This window comes from Octopus sinensis, linkage group LG9 (assembly GCF_006345805.1).
Source record: "Octopus sinensis linkage group LG9, ASM634580v1, whole genome shotgun sequence".
Lineage (NCBI taxonomy): Eukaryota > Metazoa > Mollusca > Cephalopoda > Octopoda > Octopodidae > Octopus > Octopus sinensis.
Window position 1 is genome coordinate 64,514,585 of NC_043005.1, and position 21,302 is coordinate 64,535,886.

Below are 21,302 nucleotides of genomic sequence, written 5' to 3' on the forward strand. Positions count from 1 at the left end.
GGCACCATGCTCCTACCAAGCAAGGGTTTGTATCAGCAGCATTGTTGATTTCAAGTGGTGCTACTGAGCACACATGAACTCTTTCTCCAATCCAAATTCTAAATTATCTACCTACTTAGCAATTTATATACACAACTTCAAATCCTAAAATGCTCCTCATACCCCACCCTGGTCCATCATAAATTAGGTCACCACATATAACACAAACCTTGGTAATTGTAAATTGTGTTTAAGAGAATCACTAACCATCCTTCACAACCACAACCCCTCACTACCAAATAGATTCTCAAATGTAATACTCTCTTGTAAATACAGGTGCTATTCATCCTTTGCCCATTTTGTCAAATCTATGTAATCCCATAACTATAATTATCCTTAATTATAATTAACCTTGGAATACAACTAGAAACTTAACCCCCTCCATTAATACCACCCTTCCTACTAAATTATTCCTTCTCATGATTACCTTTTTAAATTCCTCTCACCCTCCCCATCCCCAGAAGTGGCGTTCTTTTCCCATTCTTTCATTCTTCTTCTTCAGGCAAAAGCACTTGAAGCTACTCCACTCAATTAGCTGCTAACATATTAACCTCTCCCTCCCTCCCTATTCACTTCCCTCTATTCAATTTCATACACCTCTGCATACCTCAGTACTCCTATTACCAACCCACTTTCATTATTGTACTAACCACTGCTATCTTGACCACCAACTCACGCCCCCCCAACCCCACTCTGTCCACTTCCCTCTATCTTCTCTCATACCTTTCTACATACCATAGTAATCTCCCACCACCACTGAATTAGACACTTTCCATCTCTCAAATAATTGCCATCCCTTTTCTCACTATCTCAACTTCCAGTAATTCTATAGCTATTATCTCTAAACCTTGACACCTATTCACAAACCCAACAACTGACCACCCTCCAATTACCACCCAATGCTCTGCCCTCTACTACCACCTACCCCATAGAGGAAGTAAAAGAATAAGAGAGAGAAAGAGAGAAAAACGAAAGAGTAAAAAGATCATATAGACTGCGCATCAGAATTAGGATAAGACCTCACACCCTAGGCCCTTTTGTCACACTTAAATTCAGTATGTCACACACTAAGACAACTCAATGTAGTTATATGTACTACATATCACCCTCCAGATGCTCCAAATCATGCAGACAAGTTCGAAGACTGCCTTACAAAAATAGAAGTTCTTGTTACATTAGAACAACACATATGTGTACTTTTTATGGGAGACTTCAATCTGCCCAATATTGGATGGCCTGAGGGTCTTTCTCTCCCAGGAATGGCTCTTTGCGAACAAGAGCAGGTGAAGTCCCTCCTGAACCTCATCGACACTTTGTACAAGGAACAAATAGTACTCCAACCAACCAGGGCAGGTAACATACTGGATCTCTGCTTCACAAATAATATGGATCTCATCCATAATGTGAAAGTGACATCGACGCTACTCTTGGATCACAACATGGTAGAGCTGACCATGTACAAACCAAAGGAAAGCATGGACATGCAGCCTATAAGAAACTCTCAGAATCTTTCCAGCTTGAACTTCCATAAGGCAAACTAGAAACAAATTGAGAAAGTGATCCTCAAACAAAACTAGCCTAAATGTCTCTCCTCACTGTAATGCAAGTCATATGCTACAAACGTGTCCTGGATAGAAAGGCCACTGTACACAAGAGCAAAATCCCCAGGGTGAGGAAAATTCTTATGGGACAGCATACAAAAATTTCAAATCACGTATACAGACAAATTGAAAGCAGTGAAAAATCCCAATTGAAAATAGAACTGCTGGAGATTGAAAAGAATCTGCAACATTCCCATGAAAAAGAAAGAGCAGACAAAAGAAGTCTGAGCTATAGACAATATAAAATCTAACCCTAGAGCCTTCTACAAGTTTACCAAAGAAACAGCCTCAGTGCACTGCAGAGTAGGGCCACTCCTCAAAAAAAGATGGTTCACTCAGAGGAAACCCAATCAGGATAAGTTTAATGCTGAAAAGTTTCAAGCCTTGTGCTCTCATCATGCCAAACTAAATGCAATACCAATTAAATACACTGGACCTGAAGAGATTGCAATCCCAGAGACACAGTCAGTGTGAGACCTGGGCATTTATCTGAGTAATAATGCATCCTTCCATGTGAATGTTGTTAAGTTGGCAATGAAATGCAAGCGGCTGAATGGATGGATTCTTAGAACTTTTAGAATGAAAGATCAGGAATTCATGATGGTCCCCTGGAGAACACTTGTCCTAAGCTGCTTTGACTATTGTTACCAGCTGTGGTCACCAACCAGTGTAAAATTAATTGCAGAACTTGAGGCAATCTAATGAAGATACACAAAGAAAATAGTCTCTATGCAGCATATGAGCTTCTAGGAAAGACTCAAGAGATTAAGACTCTATTCCTTAGAATGCAGGCAAGAAAGACAAGCTATAATATATATCTGGAAGATCCTAGAGAGATTTGTCCCAAACTTTGGCATCAAAAGTTACCCTAATGCTAGAACAGGGTACCACTGACTCCAACTTTGCCATCAAAATATAGGAAACGATATTGCAACAGCCTGGGCTTTAGAGGCTCACGGCTCTTCAATATCCTACCGAAGGACATGAGAGACCTATATGAGGGAGGGAGATGTAAGTGTCTTCAAAACGAAACTAGATCTTTTACTGTCAAGTGTCCCAGATGAACCAACTTCACAGCAGGAAGTCCAAATGATGGCAGTGGCATCACACTCCCTCATGTACCAAACACGTTGATTTCTAAAAACAATTAGTGAAGTAAAAATTATGCAGCAACACCAAATGGCAATGCCCCACCATGGCCACAGCTCGTGAGCTGAAACTAGTTCAATTCAATTCATATATATATATATATATATATATATATATATATATATATATATATGTATGTATATATACACACATATACACACACACACACACATATATATATGCAAATACATACATACACACACACACACATATATATATATATATATACATACACATACATTGATATACATATAGATATACACACACACATACATACATACATACACACACATATATATACATGTCAAAAAAGAAAATGGAGGGGATACAAAAATGACATGCATCAGCCAGTAGACATTCTATTATGTCTATTTATTCTAAAACATAAGGAACTATTATAAGAATACATACACATGCAACGACTGTGTGTTACTATCCCTTAGTTGGTTACCTTACCAACCTCTAACAACTCTTATGGAATTATACACACACACACACACACACATATATATATATATATATATATATATATATATATATATATATATATATATATATAGATATATATATATATATATATATATATATATATATATACACGTATATATGTATATATAAATATATATATATATGTATATATATATATATTTGTTTTTGATGGGCTTCTTTCAGTTTCTGTCTACCAAATCCACCTCACAAGACTGTAGTTGGTCCAGGACTATAGTAGAAAACACCTACTCAAGCTGCCAGACAGACAAATTGAACCCAGAACCATGTGGTTGGGAAGCAGACTTCTCACTACACAAATGTGTGGTGCATGTGTGTGTGTGACTGCATGCAAATGCATGTGTGTGTGTGTGTGTGGTGGATATATTAGTTTATTAGAACGATGTCTTTCACAAGATTAGCCTTGTTTCCATCATTTAAAAATTTCTAGAGAAATTCTAAAGAAAATATTCATCTGTTAAGTCAGTATTTAAACTTTTTTATCTTTGACTTGTTTCAGTTATTGGACTGCGGCTATGCACTGCTTTGTAGGCACATACGAATTGTAGGTCAAACAAATTAACCCTTGTACTTATTTCATTTTTAAAGTGTGGTACTTTTTCTATCAGTTTTTGTTGCTGAACTACTAAGTTATGAAAGCATAAATAAACCAACACTGGTTGTCAAGTACGAAACAAACACAAATGCAAAGACACACACATATAGACTAACAGTATTTGATGGCATTCAAGATGTACTCATATATATATTTGTATAGTAGAATCAGAAATAGCAAATCCTTTGTACAGTATTATATTAATATATATATATGGTGATGATGATGATGATGATATATATAATAAGGGGTAGAATTAATTAATTGACTAATTAATAATTTTTCCAAGTAGTTCGGTATGTTAAAAGAACCATTACTGGTAAACTTTAACAAAAATTCTTAAAATTATGAGTTTAATTATAATTAGGGTAGAGCAAAAAAATTTACTTCACCACATACCGAAATTTAGAAATAGCTACTTCTCTGGTAGAGCTAGTTTTGGCTGCTATTTCTAAATTTCGGTATGTGGTGAAGCAAATTTTTTTACTGAACCCTAATTATAATTATATTCATAATTATAAGAAATTTTGTTTATATATACTCACACATATGCACGCATGTGTAAACATATTTATTATCTATAATAGATATGTTAACACATTTCAATCTCTATATATATAAAGCTAAAGTTGTCTGTGTATGGCAGGTTTGGTAGCCTTCATCTAACACTGTCTCCTCCGAGACCCTGCGGTGCAAGTTGACCAAAATTGAGAGTATGATAGAAGAAGGCTTGCTCTTCCTTCCGTAGAAGAAAAAAATTCAAATCGGACCATGTTAACACCAAAAATTATTTACATCCAAAAGGTGCTTTTTTGCTATGAAAATCCCTATTTTTTACGATTTTTTTACTCCTGTGTGCCATTTTTCGGAGTATTTCAACCAGAAAAATGTTCACTTAAAGAGAATAACAAGCTACATAATGCAAAATTTTTACTTTTCAAAAATTCCAATTCTAAAGGGTCGAAACAAACCCGAGCAACGCTGGGCGATACTGCTAGTATATTTATAAACTATTTAAGTTGCTTTTGTTACATAAAAACATGATGAGTTACTCCCCTTCTTTGAAGAAACATTAATTTTCTTAATTCCTTCCCTTTGAACAGCTATGGTGAACAAAAAAAAAAAAAAAAAAGAAAAATGAGTTGCGTCTTTCACAAGCTAATTTGTATCATTAATAACCGAAAATGGCAACATGGTGTCTGTTATTTGGGGAAAAGTTAGAATACAGAGACTAAGAATTGTGGCAAATCCTAGGATGGAGATGTTTCTTGACTGTGTGCATATATGTTTTTTGTGTTCTCATGTGTACACGAGTGTGTGTGTGTACGCGCGTGTGTATATGTAAGTAGGTGTGTACGCATGCATTTGCATCTATGTGTAGGATGATATAAGTGTTCTGTATGTGTGCATGTATATATTAGTAAACAAATTTGTAAACTTGCTGGGGCTGCCTGCTGGAGCCTAGCAGCGGGTATTTAAAGGGAAATTTGACAAGACAGTCAGTCGCCCGCTGACACTCGTTCAAGAGGCCAGGGAATAGAAGAAAGAAGGAGAAAGAAGACATGCACTCAACACCAGAGCTGAAGACACCTCCGATAGGGTGGGGCCCCGCCACGTCAAAACAGTAGAGGAGTAGGGGCCGAAAATGGACGTGGTTCCTCCTGATGATGTCTTGAGCTAACTGGATCCTATAAAGGAGCTGTTGTGGTAGCAGACCACGAAACATGGTAGAAGTTCCTTCCTAGATGGGAAGTGGAAAACTATGGACACATAAAAGATGCAGTGGCATCACAGGTAGATTAACAGATAAAGTAGTCTTTGTATGTGGCAGAAGTGCAGGAGCAATAATCACTAAGAGCACACAGAACTTAGATTCTCTCAAATGCCCAGGAGGATCTCTTGGGATTGTAGATAATTTCTGTTACCCAAATTAGCAATGGTGGAGGATGCTCTGAATGTATTGTTTCTATAATAAGAATTGGCGGGAGGAAGTTCAAAGATCTGTTACCTCTGCTGGCAACAAAAGGACTCTCTCTCAGAGTGAAAGGTAGACTATATGATGCTTGTGTGCAAACGGCTATACTTCATGGTAGTGAGACATGGGTTCTGAATGCTGAAGACATGCATAGACTGGAGAGAAACGAGGGTAGTATGCTCTGTTGGATGTGCAACATCAATGCACAGCACATGTATGACAAAGTACAAATATATTGAGAGAAAAGTTGGGCATTAGAGGAATTAAATGTAGCATGCAAGAGAGAAGACTATGTTAGTTTGGATATGTGATGCATATGAATGAGGACAGCTGCATAAAGAAGTGCTGATCACTGAACGGGGACAGTACCTGCAGAAGACATGGGATGGAGTGGTAAGGACCAATCTCAGGAGGTTGAACCTCACAGAGGAAATGACCACGGACTAAGATGTCTGGCAATATGAAGTTCCTGAGAAGACCCGCCCACACATCAGCGAAACTGAGTTCTAGAAGCACTGTGTCCCACCCACACTTAACAAGAAAACTTCTCACACATTCTACCACAACGAACCAAACTACGTCTCTACATCTTTTCTCTTCCTCACATTTCTGCTTCATGTACTATGATTACCTTCCATGCCCCAATCTTGCCCTCTTGACCCGGTGCCACTGTATCATTGCCCTCTGCTTGCCCCCGACCTGGGTGTTCACCCACATGTAACAAGAAAACTCTTCCTTTACCCTACCCCAACAAACCAATCTACATCTCTTCCCTTTCTCGCATTTCCTCCTTCATTCACTATTCCTAGCTCTCACTCCTTGCCTAGGCTCTCACACCCCTCTTTCTCTGTATCATTGCTATCCGGTAGACCCCCCCCCCACCAACCAACTCTATATACTCCCACTTACTCCCACTTTTTAATCACACTCCCTTCACAATATCCTGTCATATTATGGAATTTGAACCTCAAGGCTATGCCCTGGTACTTGCCACTATCTATTTCTCCCTCCTCCTTTGCTCAGCCATCTCATTTATACCCTGATCCCCATTCCTTGTGAATATGGCCGGCATTTTGCCACCATCCCCATCTTGTGGTCTCCCACTCTTTCTCTCTTTCTCTTTCACTTCCCTCAGGCTGAGCAACCATGTATTTTCTTTGCGGTAGCACACATGTTTCTGTTTTCATCCCTGATCTTTCTCTCTCCAGTCAGGTAACTTTGTACTTCCTCTACAGCAAGACACCTGTATCTGTCTCACTATAACCTTTTCATCATCACCTCCTCCAATGCTTCCTCCTCCCTTTAAAGTTTTTCTCTTGCAAATACTTGGTGACCCTGTCAGTGCAGGTGTCACTTAAAACCACCCAGTCCACACTGTAAAGTGGTTGGTGTTCGGAAAACCTTGCCAAAACTGACCTCGCCCGTGCTTATGCTGCATAAAAATCACTAAGTCCACTCTGCTGAGTAGTTGGTGTTAGGAAGGGCATCCAGCTGCCAGAACAGTCACAGAAGTCTGGTGCAGGCTTCAACCTGGCCAGCTCTTGAACACAGACGTTAAATGAGGATGATGATGTGTCTATATAGTGTGTGTGAATAACATATTACCATCATTTTTCTATGTCTGTTTTCTATGCTGACATAGGTCAGACAGATCTGGCATAATACAAGTCACACTTATTCATATTTAATATTCTCCTAGAGAGGGTAGAGAAACACATCTAACCTGGACATTTCAAGCTTTGGCATCCTATCACATATGCATGCACGCACGCACATATGTATTAGAGGGCATATGGCCTAGTGGTTAGGGTGCTGCACTCACAATCAAGCGATCATGATTTCAATTCCTAGATTAGGTGGTATGTTGTGTTTTTGTGCAAAACACTTCATCTCACATTGCTCTTTGACCTTTGAGATGTAGCACACCGTGCTCCTGTTTTGATGGAGTAAGTGAGCTAATATGTGACATGAACATTTGATCACTATAAACAAATCATTTGTACAGGTCATTTGGCAATGCTGAACATGCATATGCTGTCTTCGACAGAAGAGTCCATCATTTGTATGCATAGTAATCGAAGTGTGTGGTATTATATATCTATTATAGCCATTCTCACTAAGCAGTTTCACACTAGGGGTTAAACTCAGCATTAGATAACAGCTTGACTATGTAATCTTGTACTCTTCAGCGAGGGCAGTTATGGATCAGGCCGTTATTTAACACTCCATTGAACCCCTAGAACAAGACCAATTGGAAAGATCATGTACAATGGATATGTAATATTGTACACTTCAATTAATATACCAATTCTATTGACAAATATACAAGTGCATATTGTTTTTGATTTATAGATTCTAAGACAACAATGTATATATATAATTATATATATATATATATATATATATATATATATATATATATAAGCTGACGTTGTCTGTGTATGGCAGGTTTGGTCACCTTCAACTAACACTATCTCCTCCAAAACCCTGAGGCACAAGTTGACCAAAATTGAGAGTATGATAGAAGAAGGCTTGCTCTTCCTTCCGTAGAAGAAAAAATTCAAATCGGACAATGTTAACACCAAAAATTATTTATATCAAAAAGGTGCTTTTTTTCTATGAAAATCCCTATTTTTTACGATTTTTTGACTGCTGTGTTGTCATTTTTCGGTGTATTTCAACCAGAAAAATGTTAACTTAAAGAGAATAACAAGCTACGTAATGCAAAATTTTTACTTTTCAAAAATTTCAATTCTAAAGGGCCGAAACAAATCCGAGCAGTATACTGCTAGTATATGTATATATACTGCTAGTATATGTATATATCATCATCATCATCATCGTTTAGCGTCCGTTTTCCATGCTAGCATGATATATATATATATATATATATATATATATATTCCAGAAGAGGAGGTTGAAGGACTAGAACATGAGTGTGCACATGCATGAGTGTATGTATATGTGTAATATTTACAAAGGAGATAATTCTTTCCTGTAAACTTTATGGGTTATCATCATAGAGAACGTTTCAAAACAATCTTCTGGTTACTTCTTACTTGAAACAAGCTAAAGTGTAGCTCTTGTATAATAAACAGTAATGATGAAATATATATCATGGTCTAGATAAGAAATCAGTATTAATGTGCCTCATTTCTTTTGTGTCAAAGATGGTGGCTACTGAGACTGAAAAATTGTTGTGTAAAATTGGAAGAGTAGATTATTAGCTATTTCTAATTTAGATGTATACGCAGGGATTTAAGTGCTATGATAAGCCATAAAGGTAAAAACAACCAAACATAAACACCTGTTGATATATGTGCTGGTTTGATGGTCTGTAAAGCCAATTCTGCTTCTAGAAGGGCAGGTTTGGCAGCTTCCAATTTCTTCTCTGCAATTGCTTTGTCATCCTAAAAGCAGAAAGTAAAAGAAAATTAATACTACTAATACATACACAGACAGATGTGTGTGTGTGTGTGTGTGTGTGTGTGTTTCATAGGGAATAAAGACTTATAGCTCCTACTCTTAGATCCAGTTTAATTTTTGTCAAAGTAGGCGTAGGAGTGGCTGTGTGGTAAGTAGCTTGCTTACGAACCACATGGTTCTGGGTTCAGACCCACTGCGAGGCACCTTGGTCAAGTGTCTTCTACTAGAGCCTCGAACCGACCAAAGACTTGTGAGCGGATTTGATAGACAGAAACTGAAAGAAGCCCATCAAATATATGAATATATATATATATGTGTGTGTATGTATGTGAGTGTGTGCGTGTGTATGTTTGTGTGTCTGTGTTTGTAACCCCACCCAACATCGCTTGATGACCGATGCTGGTGTGTTTACGTCCCCGTAACTTAGCGGTTCGACAAAATAAACCGATAGAATAAGTACTAGGCTTACAAAGAATAAGTCCTGGGGGCGATTTGCTCGACTAAAGGCGGTGCTCCAGTATGGCCACAGTCAAATGACTGAAACAAGTAAAAGAGTATTGATCAGGTTTTTAAACAAAACAATTATACGAAAGAATATGCAAGGGGAATAACTCGAAACCTTAGAATTAGCTCCCTTGCAGCATGCCTTTTTTTTTCAGAAAAAATGAGTTTCTAATTTAAACAAAAGGTCAAATATGGTGACTGTTTGTTTGATCAAATCGAACTACAGGACTTGAAGAATACATTTTTTCATCAACCCGGAATTTGAAATATGTATGTAAGGATTTGTAACGGAACAATTTAGGTATGCTTTACTAACTCAAAAATAGCTATATTTCTATTCAATTTGTGTATTATCTTGTACATTTTATCTACTAATTTTCCCATCAATATGTTGGCAAGTAGAAATGGAAGGCATTGCTGATAAGGTTATTTATAAAACTGAAACATGCACAGAGTTATCATCCGTTTTGCCAAAATAATTAAAAGTACGTTTTAATTGTTGTTGCCCAATATTGTCTTTCCCTTCTGACATGATCATTTCTAAACGTTCCCTACATTAAGTATGGGTAACTCTAACAAAACTAAAAACTTTAATTTGATATTTCATATTTTAGTCAAGAAATATTTGTTTTAATATTCGTTATTAGTTTATTTTAAGCATCAACGTTGAGGACATATTAGAGGACTGACTTCTGTATCCTGCATTGATATTCTATATTTCACAATAACTTGATATTAGAATTATCATACGGTGAATGTGATATTTGCATATGTCGGAAGCAAAAGTTTTTATTCAAATCACTTAAATATGAAGTTGTTTTTTTAGAACTAGGTCAACCCTGTTAAAATATATTTATCATTTAACATGGTCAATCCCTAACCATTCTGTTGTTTGTTTAGTATATCCAGAAATATATTATCTAAGGTGACCTTTTCTTGTCAACAGAAAATTTGGGGAAGATCTGGTTGTTATTTTAAACAGGTCAAGTGACCATACATAACATCTTCGATTTTGCACTGGAACCATGTAGAAGTGCTTGTGCCGATATTCTACATATTTTGTATTTAAATGGATGATATCTAGCCTCTCGCACTTAACCTACATTGACATTTTAAAAATAAACAATCACATCATTGAAACCTCAAAGCTATAACATAATGCATGATTAATTGAAAACAATTTGAGTGAAAAATTATTTCATTTAACAGAGTAATCTGAACACTAAAGGGTTAAAAGCATTCAGCACACACTGTAAAGCGGTTGGCGTGAGTAAGGGCATCTAGCTTTTGAATCCAAGTCAAATCAGACTGGAACTTGGTGCAGCTCTCCTGCTTACCAGCTCTGGTCAAACAGTTCAATCCAAACCAAGCAAGCATGAAAAACAAATAATGATGATGATGATGATGATGATGATGATGAAGTAATTACCTCCTCTAACAAACAGATATAAAGAAGAATGTACATAGGATATAAAAATATTGGTAACTTCTCTCATAAACGTTCAGTCATTTGATGGCTCAAACCAACTTTGTTGACTAAAAAAATGCTCACTAAAGGTCAAGGCTGGATAATCATTCAAATCAATAGGCACTGGAATGGTATTTTGTTTCCTTTTTGCAAACCCCCTCATAGACTTGGACTTCAGCACTGCAACCCATTCGAGACATTTTCCTAATTTACAATAGCAACGAGTAGTTTCTTCTTATAGTAAATAGTTTTGCATGTTTTACCCACAGATACTCTGTGTGTTTACCAAGTAAAATATGAAAAACTTCTTATCCTTTCATAAGAGTAGACCGTGAGGCACTTCTACATATTTTGCATGGTCTTCAAGTCCGGGAGGAACAGGAGGAAAAAACCCCACAAATAATGTGCTATCCTCAGACTGAAAAACTTTCCCAAAAATACTTATAACTGACTGGACTCCTCTACAGACATCCAAAACCTGGTAGTAATGCTAGGATTCTACTCTAGGCACAAGGCCTGAAATTTTTGGAGAGGGGGCCAGTAGATTAGATCAACCCCAGTATGCAACTGGAACTTGATTTATCGACTCTGAAAGGACGAAAAGCAAAGTCGACCACAGTGGAATTTGAACTCAGAATGTAAAGACAGACGAAATACCTCTAAGCATTTCGCCCGGCGTGCTAACATTTCTGCCAGCTCGCTGCCTTTGCTAGAGTTGTATACATTACAAAGAATTGTATTTGTTACTAAAGAACATATACTGTCCATTTTGGGGGCTTCACACAGTTTCTAACTACTCAATTTTACTCACAAGGCTTGGACTGACTTGAAGCTATAGGAGACATCTGCCCAATGTCATGCAATAAAGCTGAATTCAAACCAACAAAAACAGATCCATACTTGATTTATATCACACCATCAATGCTATATTCCAATAAAAGAATATGATTTAAAATGGCCCTCTTTTCCAATGGCTCAGGAGTGATTACATGAATGCAAAATTCTTCAGTGAAGTCATAAGAAACCAGCAGCCCGCAAAAAGTTCACCCAAATAATTTCAAAACATAAATTATACAGATGCATACATATTCACAATGGTTCGATTGAATGTAAGAGAGATCGAATTTTCTCAACACCAAAGGGAACAAAACAAAGGTACATACAAAAAAAAAGAAAAAAACCATAACACTAATAGCAGCAGTTATTATAAATGATGCCAAAGAATTTCAATCTGATTTGCTTCAACATATCTGAATCATTGGAAGAGTTAACTAAATACTTAGAAACAGCCCATAGGTTCAATAAACCAAACATTCAGGCATTAGATAGTCAGACTGCTAATCTAGGTTGAAACTCATCAAATGATCAATATTTTATTCATAGTCATACCATCATTCTTGTTGACATGTTGCTACTTGGGACTGTCATTAGAGCATGTCACAAAGAGCATTAAAATCTATATTACATCCTTTAAATAGTTTCAGCTACAATGTTGAGAAAGAAATATTGAGTCAAGTACATCAACCTCAAAATAAAAATCAAAGGGAAATTGTATTTGTGATACCCGTGCCAGTGGCACATAAAAAGCACCATCCGAACATGGAAAATACCAGCGCCACATTGACTGGCTTCCACGCTAGTGGCTCGTAAAAGCACCAACCGATTGTGGCAGTTGCTAGCCTCCCCTGGCACCTGTACCGGTGGCGCGTAAAAAGCACCCACTACACTCACGGAGTGGTTGGCGTTAGGAAGCGCAACTAACTGTAGAAACACTGCTAGATCAGACTGGAGCCTGGTGCAGCCTCCTGGCTCCCCAGACCCCGGTCAAACCATCCAACCCATGCTAGCATGGAAAACGAATGTTAAACGATGATGATGATGATGATAATGATGATGTCATAGTATATGTCACAAATTGTTTGTGATAGTGAGTTGTAAGTGTTGTTAGAGTATAGGAGGATAGACTACTTTGCAGTGTTTATTATGGCACTCTATGAAGGTGGTGAGCTGGCAGAATCGTTAGCACATCAGGTGAAATGCTTAGCAGTATTTCATCTGCCATTACGTTCTGAGTTCAAATTCTGCTGAGGTCAACTTTGCCTTTCATCCTTTTGGGGTTGATGAATTAAGTACCAGTTGCATACTGGTGTCGATCTAATCAAATGGCCCCCTCCCACCAAATTTCAGGCATTGTGCCTATGGTAGAAAGGATTATGGTTCTCTGCAGAGATCAACTTTACATTTCATCCTTCCAGTGTCAGTAAATAAGATACCAGTCAATTACAGGTGTTGGCGCTCTCTCTCTCTCTCTCTCTCCCAATCAACTATATTGTGTCCTGAGAAGACTCAAGGAAAACAACCCATAGTATTTCTTTCTTTTGAAAGGGCTTAGTAATCTTGTCTTAAAGAAAAAACTTATATGCTACTGAAAGTGTCCACAATTGACCTGATGAGCAGTATAGCATAAGATGGTGGTGGTAGTAGTAGTAGTAGTAGTAGTGGCGGCGGCAGCGGTGGTGGTCCTTCCTGCAATAAGCACAAGGCCTGAAATTTTGGGGGAGGGGACTAGTTGATTACATCAACCCCCAGTATTTCACTGGTACTTAATTTATTGACACCCCCCCCCCCAAGGATGAAAGGCAAAGTCGACCTCAGTAGAATTTGAACTCAGAACATAACGAAATACCACTAAGCATTTCGTCCAGCATGTTGATAATTCCATCAGCTCACCACCTTAATAATAATAATGATAATAATAATAATAATAATAATAATAATAATAATAATAATAATAAATTGTCTTAAGCAGGCTGCAAAACACTAAGAATGAGATATAGTAGACTAGTTTGTGAATAACTTTTAGACAGTGATATAGGAATAATATTGGGGATTAAGGAATTATGAGAGTCAAAGCTTAGATGAAAATTCTAAGATCAATTGTACAAACAGCCCTTTCAAAGATCGTAATCAATTTTGAAAACTTTCGTTAGTCACATTAAGTAAATCAGGTGATCACATGGAAGGATCTATGATTAAGTTATCAAGTAATCTTACTGATATAAGATCCACAATAGCCTGGGCCTTGTCCTTCACTGCTTGTACTTGACGTTTAACCTTTTCGGCTGCTTGGGCTTTTATGGTAACTTCCTTTAAGACTACGTCTGCTTCTTGGGAAGCAATTTCAAGCTCTTTTTCTTTCTCAACAAGTTCCAATGAGAGTTCGTTGACTGCTTCTGAAGCTTCCACCAATTTACTTAGACCTGCACACAATATCAACAAAGAGTTCAGAACACATTAAAGAGAAGGGTAAAGAACATAACAATTTGGTGAAGTGACATTATAAATTTTTTTCCAATCAATTCAAGACTGTTTCGTTTTTGGATTTGGTTTGCAAGATTCTTTATATGAGTTCGTGTGTTGAAGCATATTCTGTTGTGTCTGGGGAGAGTCATTTTCTTTTTGTGCCTTATAATACAACACACACATCAGTAAAATTTCCACTTTTTTTTCTTACTTTTATTTTCCTAAAAATTTTCGTTGCATCTTGCAACCTTTTCAATAGCCTTGACTAGTAAAGAAAAAAAAAGTGGAAATTTTACCGGTGAGTGTGTAACATTATAAGGCACAAAAAGAAAATGACTCTCCCCAGACACAACAGAATTCAAGACTGGTTAACAGAAAAAGATAAACAAAAATAATGCAATAAAACAATAATAATAAATCGGTACAGACATGGCTGTGTGGTTAAGAAGCTTTCTTTGCAACCATGTGACTTCAGGTTCAGTCCCACTGTGTGCAGCATCTCAGGCAAGTAACTTGTACTCTAGCCCCAGGCTGTCCAATTGCCTTGTGAGTGAATTTGATGGACAGAAACCATGGAAGCCCATCTCTGTAACTTTTCGGATTGGTAAAACAAACTGACAGAAATAAGTAACTGTCTTTGAAAATATGAGCAAGGCCATTCTGCTTGGCTAGAACCTTTCAAGGCAGTGCCCCAGACTGACCACAGTCCAATAGCCAAAACAAGTAAACAATAAAAAATATATACATACACAAAAACATAAAACAAAACATGCAAATCTTCATATGCACTGACTCAAAACATGCATGCATGCATGCATGCATGCATACATACATGCATGCATGCATGCATGCATGCATACATACATACATACATACATACATACATACATACATACATACATACATACATACATACATACATACATACATACATACATACAAACAAACAAACAAGGGCAGTGAGCTGGCAGAATCGTTAGCACGCTGGGCAAAATGCGTAGCCGTATTTCATCTGCCATTACGTTCTGAGTTCAAATTCTGCCGAGGTCGACTTTGCCTTTCATCCTTTCAGGGTCGATAAATTAAGTACCAGCTACACACTGGGGGTCGATGTAATCGACTTAATTCATTTGCCTGTCCTTGTTTGTCCCCTCTATGTTTAGCCCCTTGTGGGTAATAAAGAAACAAATACATACATACATACATGCACATATACATACACAGATGTATGCATGTATGTAAAAATACTGCGTTGATGTTGTTGAAATTCAAACAAAAGGAGCCTTGGATCTAGGTTAGAAACCAGCCTTTTCCACTATTGGCAAAATATCTTGCAATAAAACTGAGTAATTATACACACACAGACACACACACACACACACGATAATTAAATAACAAAGGAAAACAAAAACAGATTAATGTATTCATCCTTTGCTTACGGTACATTAATATTTTAGAAATGGTCATTGCACAGTACACAGCATGTTAAGTAACCCCAGTAACACATCTTCAGAAAAGAAGTAATTATATTATTATTGCTGTAATTTGTCACACAAAGTATTTATGATTGTAAGAAGGAGGGAGAGCTATAAGGAGACCGGTGGATAGCCTCAAAGTCTACGTCGCAGTATTTAAGGAAAGATGTGTATCATGAATTGTCACTATTAAACAGAGTTTAATTAATTTATGATGGTGTAAATAATATTGAATAGGTATTGGATTTCAAATTAAAAGATAATTAGCATCAAAAGCAACAGTAATTCTAAGAAATAAAGACAGGACGTAGAAACTTGCATATACTTAGGAATATAAGTATAGGCGCAGGAGTGGCTGTGTGGTAAGTAGCTTGCTAACCAACCTCATGGTTCCGGGTTCAGTCCCACTGTGTGGCACCTTGGGCAAGTGTCTTCTGCTATAGCCCCGGGCCGACCAATGCCTTGTGAGTGGATTTGGTAGACGGAAACTGAAAGAAGCCTGTCGTATATATATATATATATATATATATGTATGTGTGTGTTTGTGTGTCTGTGTTTGTCCCCCTAGCATTGCTTGACAACCGATGCTGGTGTGTTTACGTCCCCGTCACTTAGCGGTTCGGCAAAAAGAGACCGATAGAATAAGTACTGGGCTTACAAAGAATAAGTCCCGGGGTCGATTTGTTTGACTAAAGGCGGTGCTCCAGCATGGCCGCAGTCAAATGACTGAAACAAGTAAAAGAGTAAAAGAGAGAGAGTGAGAGAGCTTGAAACATACTTACACACATACACACACACACATTCATATATGCTTCTACCTATGTAAAGGGGTGTATATTTGTCATGAATCTGTATGTAGATGTGTGTGTGTGTATACACAAGGAGGTTCTGTAAAGTTCCTGGCTTTAAGGGTATCACAAAAGGTCTGGCTGAAGGCCCAACCTTCTAAGTTTTTTTAGGTGGAGGCACATGGCTTAGTGGTTAGGTTGTTGGACTCATAATCATAAGACTGTGGTTTCAATCCCTTGACCAGGTAACGCGTTGTATTCTAGAGCAAAACACTTCATTTCACATTTCTCCAGTCCACTCAGCTGGCGAAAAGTGAGTAATCCTACAACAGACTGGCATCTCATCCAAGACGGGAATCTGTATGCCATGGAAACCAGGAAACCAGCCCTTATGTGCTGGAATGACTCAAGAAGGTAACCTATACCTTACCTTTACCATCAATACTTTAACCTCTCAACACCTCACATAAAGCAATCACCTTCTCTCCTGTTCTCCTTTAGAGCTGAGGGGTGGAATCCTTTAATCTGGTGAGTTACAAGACACCCTCTACAGTGCTGGTGCCACAATAAAAGCACTCAGTACACTCTGCAAAGCAGTTGGAGTAAGGAAGGACATCCATCCAGAGAAACCCAGCCAAATCTGAGACACTGGAGTGAAATGTGATCCTCCGGCTTAACAAATCCTCTCAAAATGTCTAACCCATGAAAAGCAAATGTAAAAATGGTGGTGGTGGTGACGATGATGATGACGACGACAATGATGACGATGATGACAATATCATTGGAGTTATCTGTCTGGTTTGTTTTTTAGATTTTAAACACTGCTTCAGGGAACTGGTCATGCTTACTGCTTGGATAACCTTAGTGGGTTCATGTTTTTTGATGCAACATTTTACATACCCTGTTTATGTTTGGTTGGCACGTCGATGACAGAGGACTGAGATATGTGATACATTACTGTAACTGAATAGACCTGCCCACCACAACATTCCTGTAACTGCTAGTCACTCCTTCCTCTCCTCTGGGCCACACCCAATGGACACCCATCCTTCAGTTTATATCATCATTCCTTGCTCGCATTTGACATGGATACCCTCCACTCTTTTCCACTATTCACAACATACATACCCCTTTATACCTCTCACTAAAACCGAGGTACCACATAAAAAGCATTGGTGTGAGTACTGGTACCCTGTAAAAAGCACTGGTGACGGTACCATGTACAAAGCACCCAATACACTCTGTGGAGTAATTGGCACAAGGAAGGGCATCCAGCCATAGAAACCAAGCTTAAACAGACCATGGCCTTACCAGTTCCTGTCAAGCCATGTAACCTATCCCATCATTGAAAATGGATGTTAAATATTGCTGATGAGGATAACAATGTTGATGATGTACATTTCCTCAATTATAGCTCGTTACTGACTTTACAGGTATTCTTTAGGCCTGCTGACTGTCGTTCGTTGCCAGAACCATTTATCTTGTAGCATTACCCCTAAAAGTTAGTCACTAAGAAATATAAGAAAAGAAATTCCAATGCAATAACAATAACTTGGTTCCTAAGACACTGCTCTGCCTTGGTTGCACTTGTAGTTACTACTTGCAAGCGTGTTTGGCTAGGTAGCATGTATCATGCTTTCACTAATTGTTTTAAAAGCCTATGAAGCCATAAACTGACAGCCACCTTCTTGACACTCTCACTCTTGACTTAATGGAACATGGAGGATGTGAAGGTTGGTGAGAGAGAGAGAGAGAGAATTACACCAGCATTTGGTTGATACTCATAACAGCTGAGTAGACTGGAGCAATATGAAACAAAGTGCCTTACTGAAGGTCATAGATTTGATTCCCAGTTCAAAAATTAAATCCATTACATTATGATCGTGAATCCAACAAACTAACCTCTAGACCACTGATTGCCTTGATTACTAAGCAAGTAAATTAACGAGCTATTCCAAAATGTTTAACTTCCTCAACAATGGTTCAAAAGTAGATCATTGCTGTACCTGTATTCATCCGATCAGCCAGAAATCCAATTTCTTTTTTCTTCTCAGTATATATTTGTTTATAGCCTTTGATGAAGGACAAGTAAGATTTTGGTGTCACGTGTGTCTGTCGGCGGTAGCTGTTGAAATAGTCAACAGATAATCCAGACACAATATCCTGAATGAAATAAAGAATAAACTTCATTATGCCAACATTCACTGATTTGTATAAACATGAATTTGTTTTAAAACAGCTGTTAATGACTGTAAAGCAAGAGAGATATCAGGCTGACAATAAGTCAGGGAATATTACAATACTTTACTTCGCATCCATTTTTAATTTTCTGTTTCTCTGTTTTTCTATTCAGTTACAATCCTTCCCTTGTAACATGAACCGGTCTCTATACTATTAGCTAATTAACTTAGGTTTCGACTAGATCAGCTACCTGATGAGTGTATATATTCAGTGCCACTCTGAAAACAAGACATCAAAGTAGAAAACAAGATATCAAAGTAGAATTACTAACTCACCATTTTCCATGATGAAAGTGAAGCCTTACCATTCATGCAATTTTCTTGAATTACTGAAACTATCAAAATTAAAATGGAGGAGTCTTATAGTAGAATTGTGAACAGGAGTGGCTGTGTGGTAAGTAGCTTGCTTACCGACCATATGGTTCCGGGTTCAGTCCCACTGCGTGGTAACTTGGGCAAGTGTCTTCTACTATAGCCTCGGGCTGACCAAAGCCTTGTGAGTGGATTTGGTAGACAGAAACTGAAAGAAGCCTGTCGTATATATATATATATATATATATGTGTGTGTGTGTGTATGTGTGTGTGTGTGGTGTGTGTGTGTGTGTGTGTGTTTGTTCCCCCAACATCGCTTGACAACTGATGCTGGTGTGTTTATGTCCCCGTAACTTAGCGGTTTGGCAAAAGGGACCGATAGAATAAGTACTAGGCTTACAAAGAATAAGCCCTGGGGTTGATTTGCTCGACTAAAGATGGTGCTCCAGCATGGCCACAGTCAAATGACTGAAACAAATAAAAAAAAAAGAGTTAACAAGAAATGTTGACTTTTCACAAAAACTCTACAACTAACCTGATAAGAACCCATAGTCTCTATCACAGCTTCTTTCACAGGATCTGAACAAATTATTTCAAAAGATGCAAGGAAATGATTTGACACAGCCACCAAAGCATCTCTTGGCCAACCTTGAAACCAGTCCATAGTACATCCAGAAATCAAACCAGGGAACTGCAATGCTCGGCTTCGGAATTTCTCTCCAACCTGAAGCAAGAAACAAAACAATGCTAACGAATGGTGTTCTCTAAGAAACAACAAGACATGATTTTATTAATATCATGTTGAAACTTTGATGTTATTACAACATTTATATCACCGTTGCTTTTATTGCTTTTATTTGTAAACCTAAATATAAAAGACAATCTTTGACCAGACTATCTTTCACTGACCATAGTGTGATCATTGTGTAATTTAACATGCAATTAGTTTTCCATTGGGAACTTCTTAAGTGGCAGAAGCAAGTATCTGTATATTTGATAACAGAATTCCAGAAAGAGCCCTTCTAAATCATGTACGTATAGTAACAGCTTAGAAATAAATTGCATTTTAGCTGAAGCAAAAATGATATTTCAGAAGTCTTCCCCAAATATGACACTAAATAATTAAATATTCTAAATAAATAAACTCCTGGATGTCAGATGCATAAGAATTATGATTTATTTCAGTTGTCAACTGTTTATTAGTGTAACTCAGTTTTCTTGTTATTTCTTTATTACCCACAAGGGGCTAAACATAGAGGGAACAAACAAGGACATGCAAACGGATTAAGTTGATTACATTGACCCCAGTGCGTAACTGGTACTAAATTTATCGACCACGAAAGGATGAACGGCAAAGTCGACCTCAGCGGAATTTGAACTCAGAACATAACGGCAGACAAAATACCCATTTCTTTACTACCCACAAGGGGCAAAACACAGAGAGGACAAACAAGGACAGACAAAGGAATTAAGTCGATTACATCGACCCCAGTGCGTAACTAGTACTAAATTTATCGACCCCGAAAGGATGAAAGGCAAAGTCGACCCTGGCGGAATTTGAACTCAGAATGTAACGGCAGACGAAATACAGCTAAGCATTTCGCCCGGCATGCTAATGATTCTGCCAGCTCGTCACCTTAACTCAGTTTTCTAGTGACTAGCACAAAGTTTTGTCAGTGAACAGGTCATGATTTCAAAGCAGTGAATATATTTTGACAAATTGATATTTAAATGTTGAAGTGAATCTAACGGTTTTTTGTGTGTTCTTAAATGGCTTACAAACATCTTCCATGCTGCAATCGTTATAATATTTTTGTTTTAGTGTTAAGTGTTACTCTGAAGATAGTCAAATAACAAATTCAATAACTGACTAATTTTACATCATTCATAGATCTGACTCACGAGAGCACTTAATTGTTT

The 21,302-nt window shown here is 37.7% G+C and overlaps 1 protein-coding gene across 1 annotated transcript in view; it reads right to left on the reverse strand.

Moving 5' to 3' along the window:
* Positions 1-21,302, reverse strand: part of LOC115215439 (dynein heavy chain 5, axonemal-like) — a 370,977-nt gene that overhangs the window by 63,454 nt on the left and 286,221 nt on the right. Inside the window, exons 52-55 of the mRNA XM_036506013.1 lie at positions 19,918-20,106; positions 18,837-18,993; positions 14,319-14,524; positions 9,174-9,276 (exon numbers count right to left, since the gene is read on the reverse strand). Coding sequence (XP_036361906.1) covers positions 9,174-9,276; positions 14,319-14,524; positions 18,837-18,993; positions 19,918-20,106 — 655 coding nt within the window. The remainder of the gene's footprint in view (positions 1-9,173; positions 9,277-14,318; positions 14,525-18,836; positions 18,994-19,917; positions 20,107-21,302) is intronic.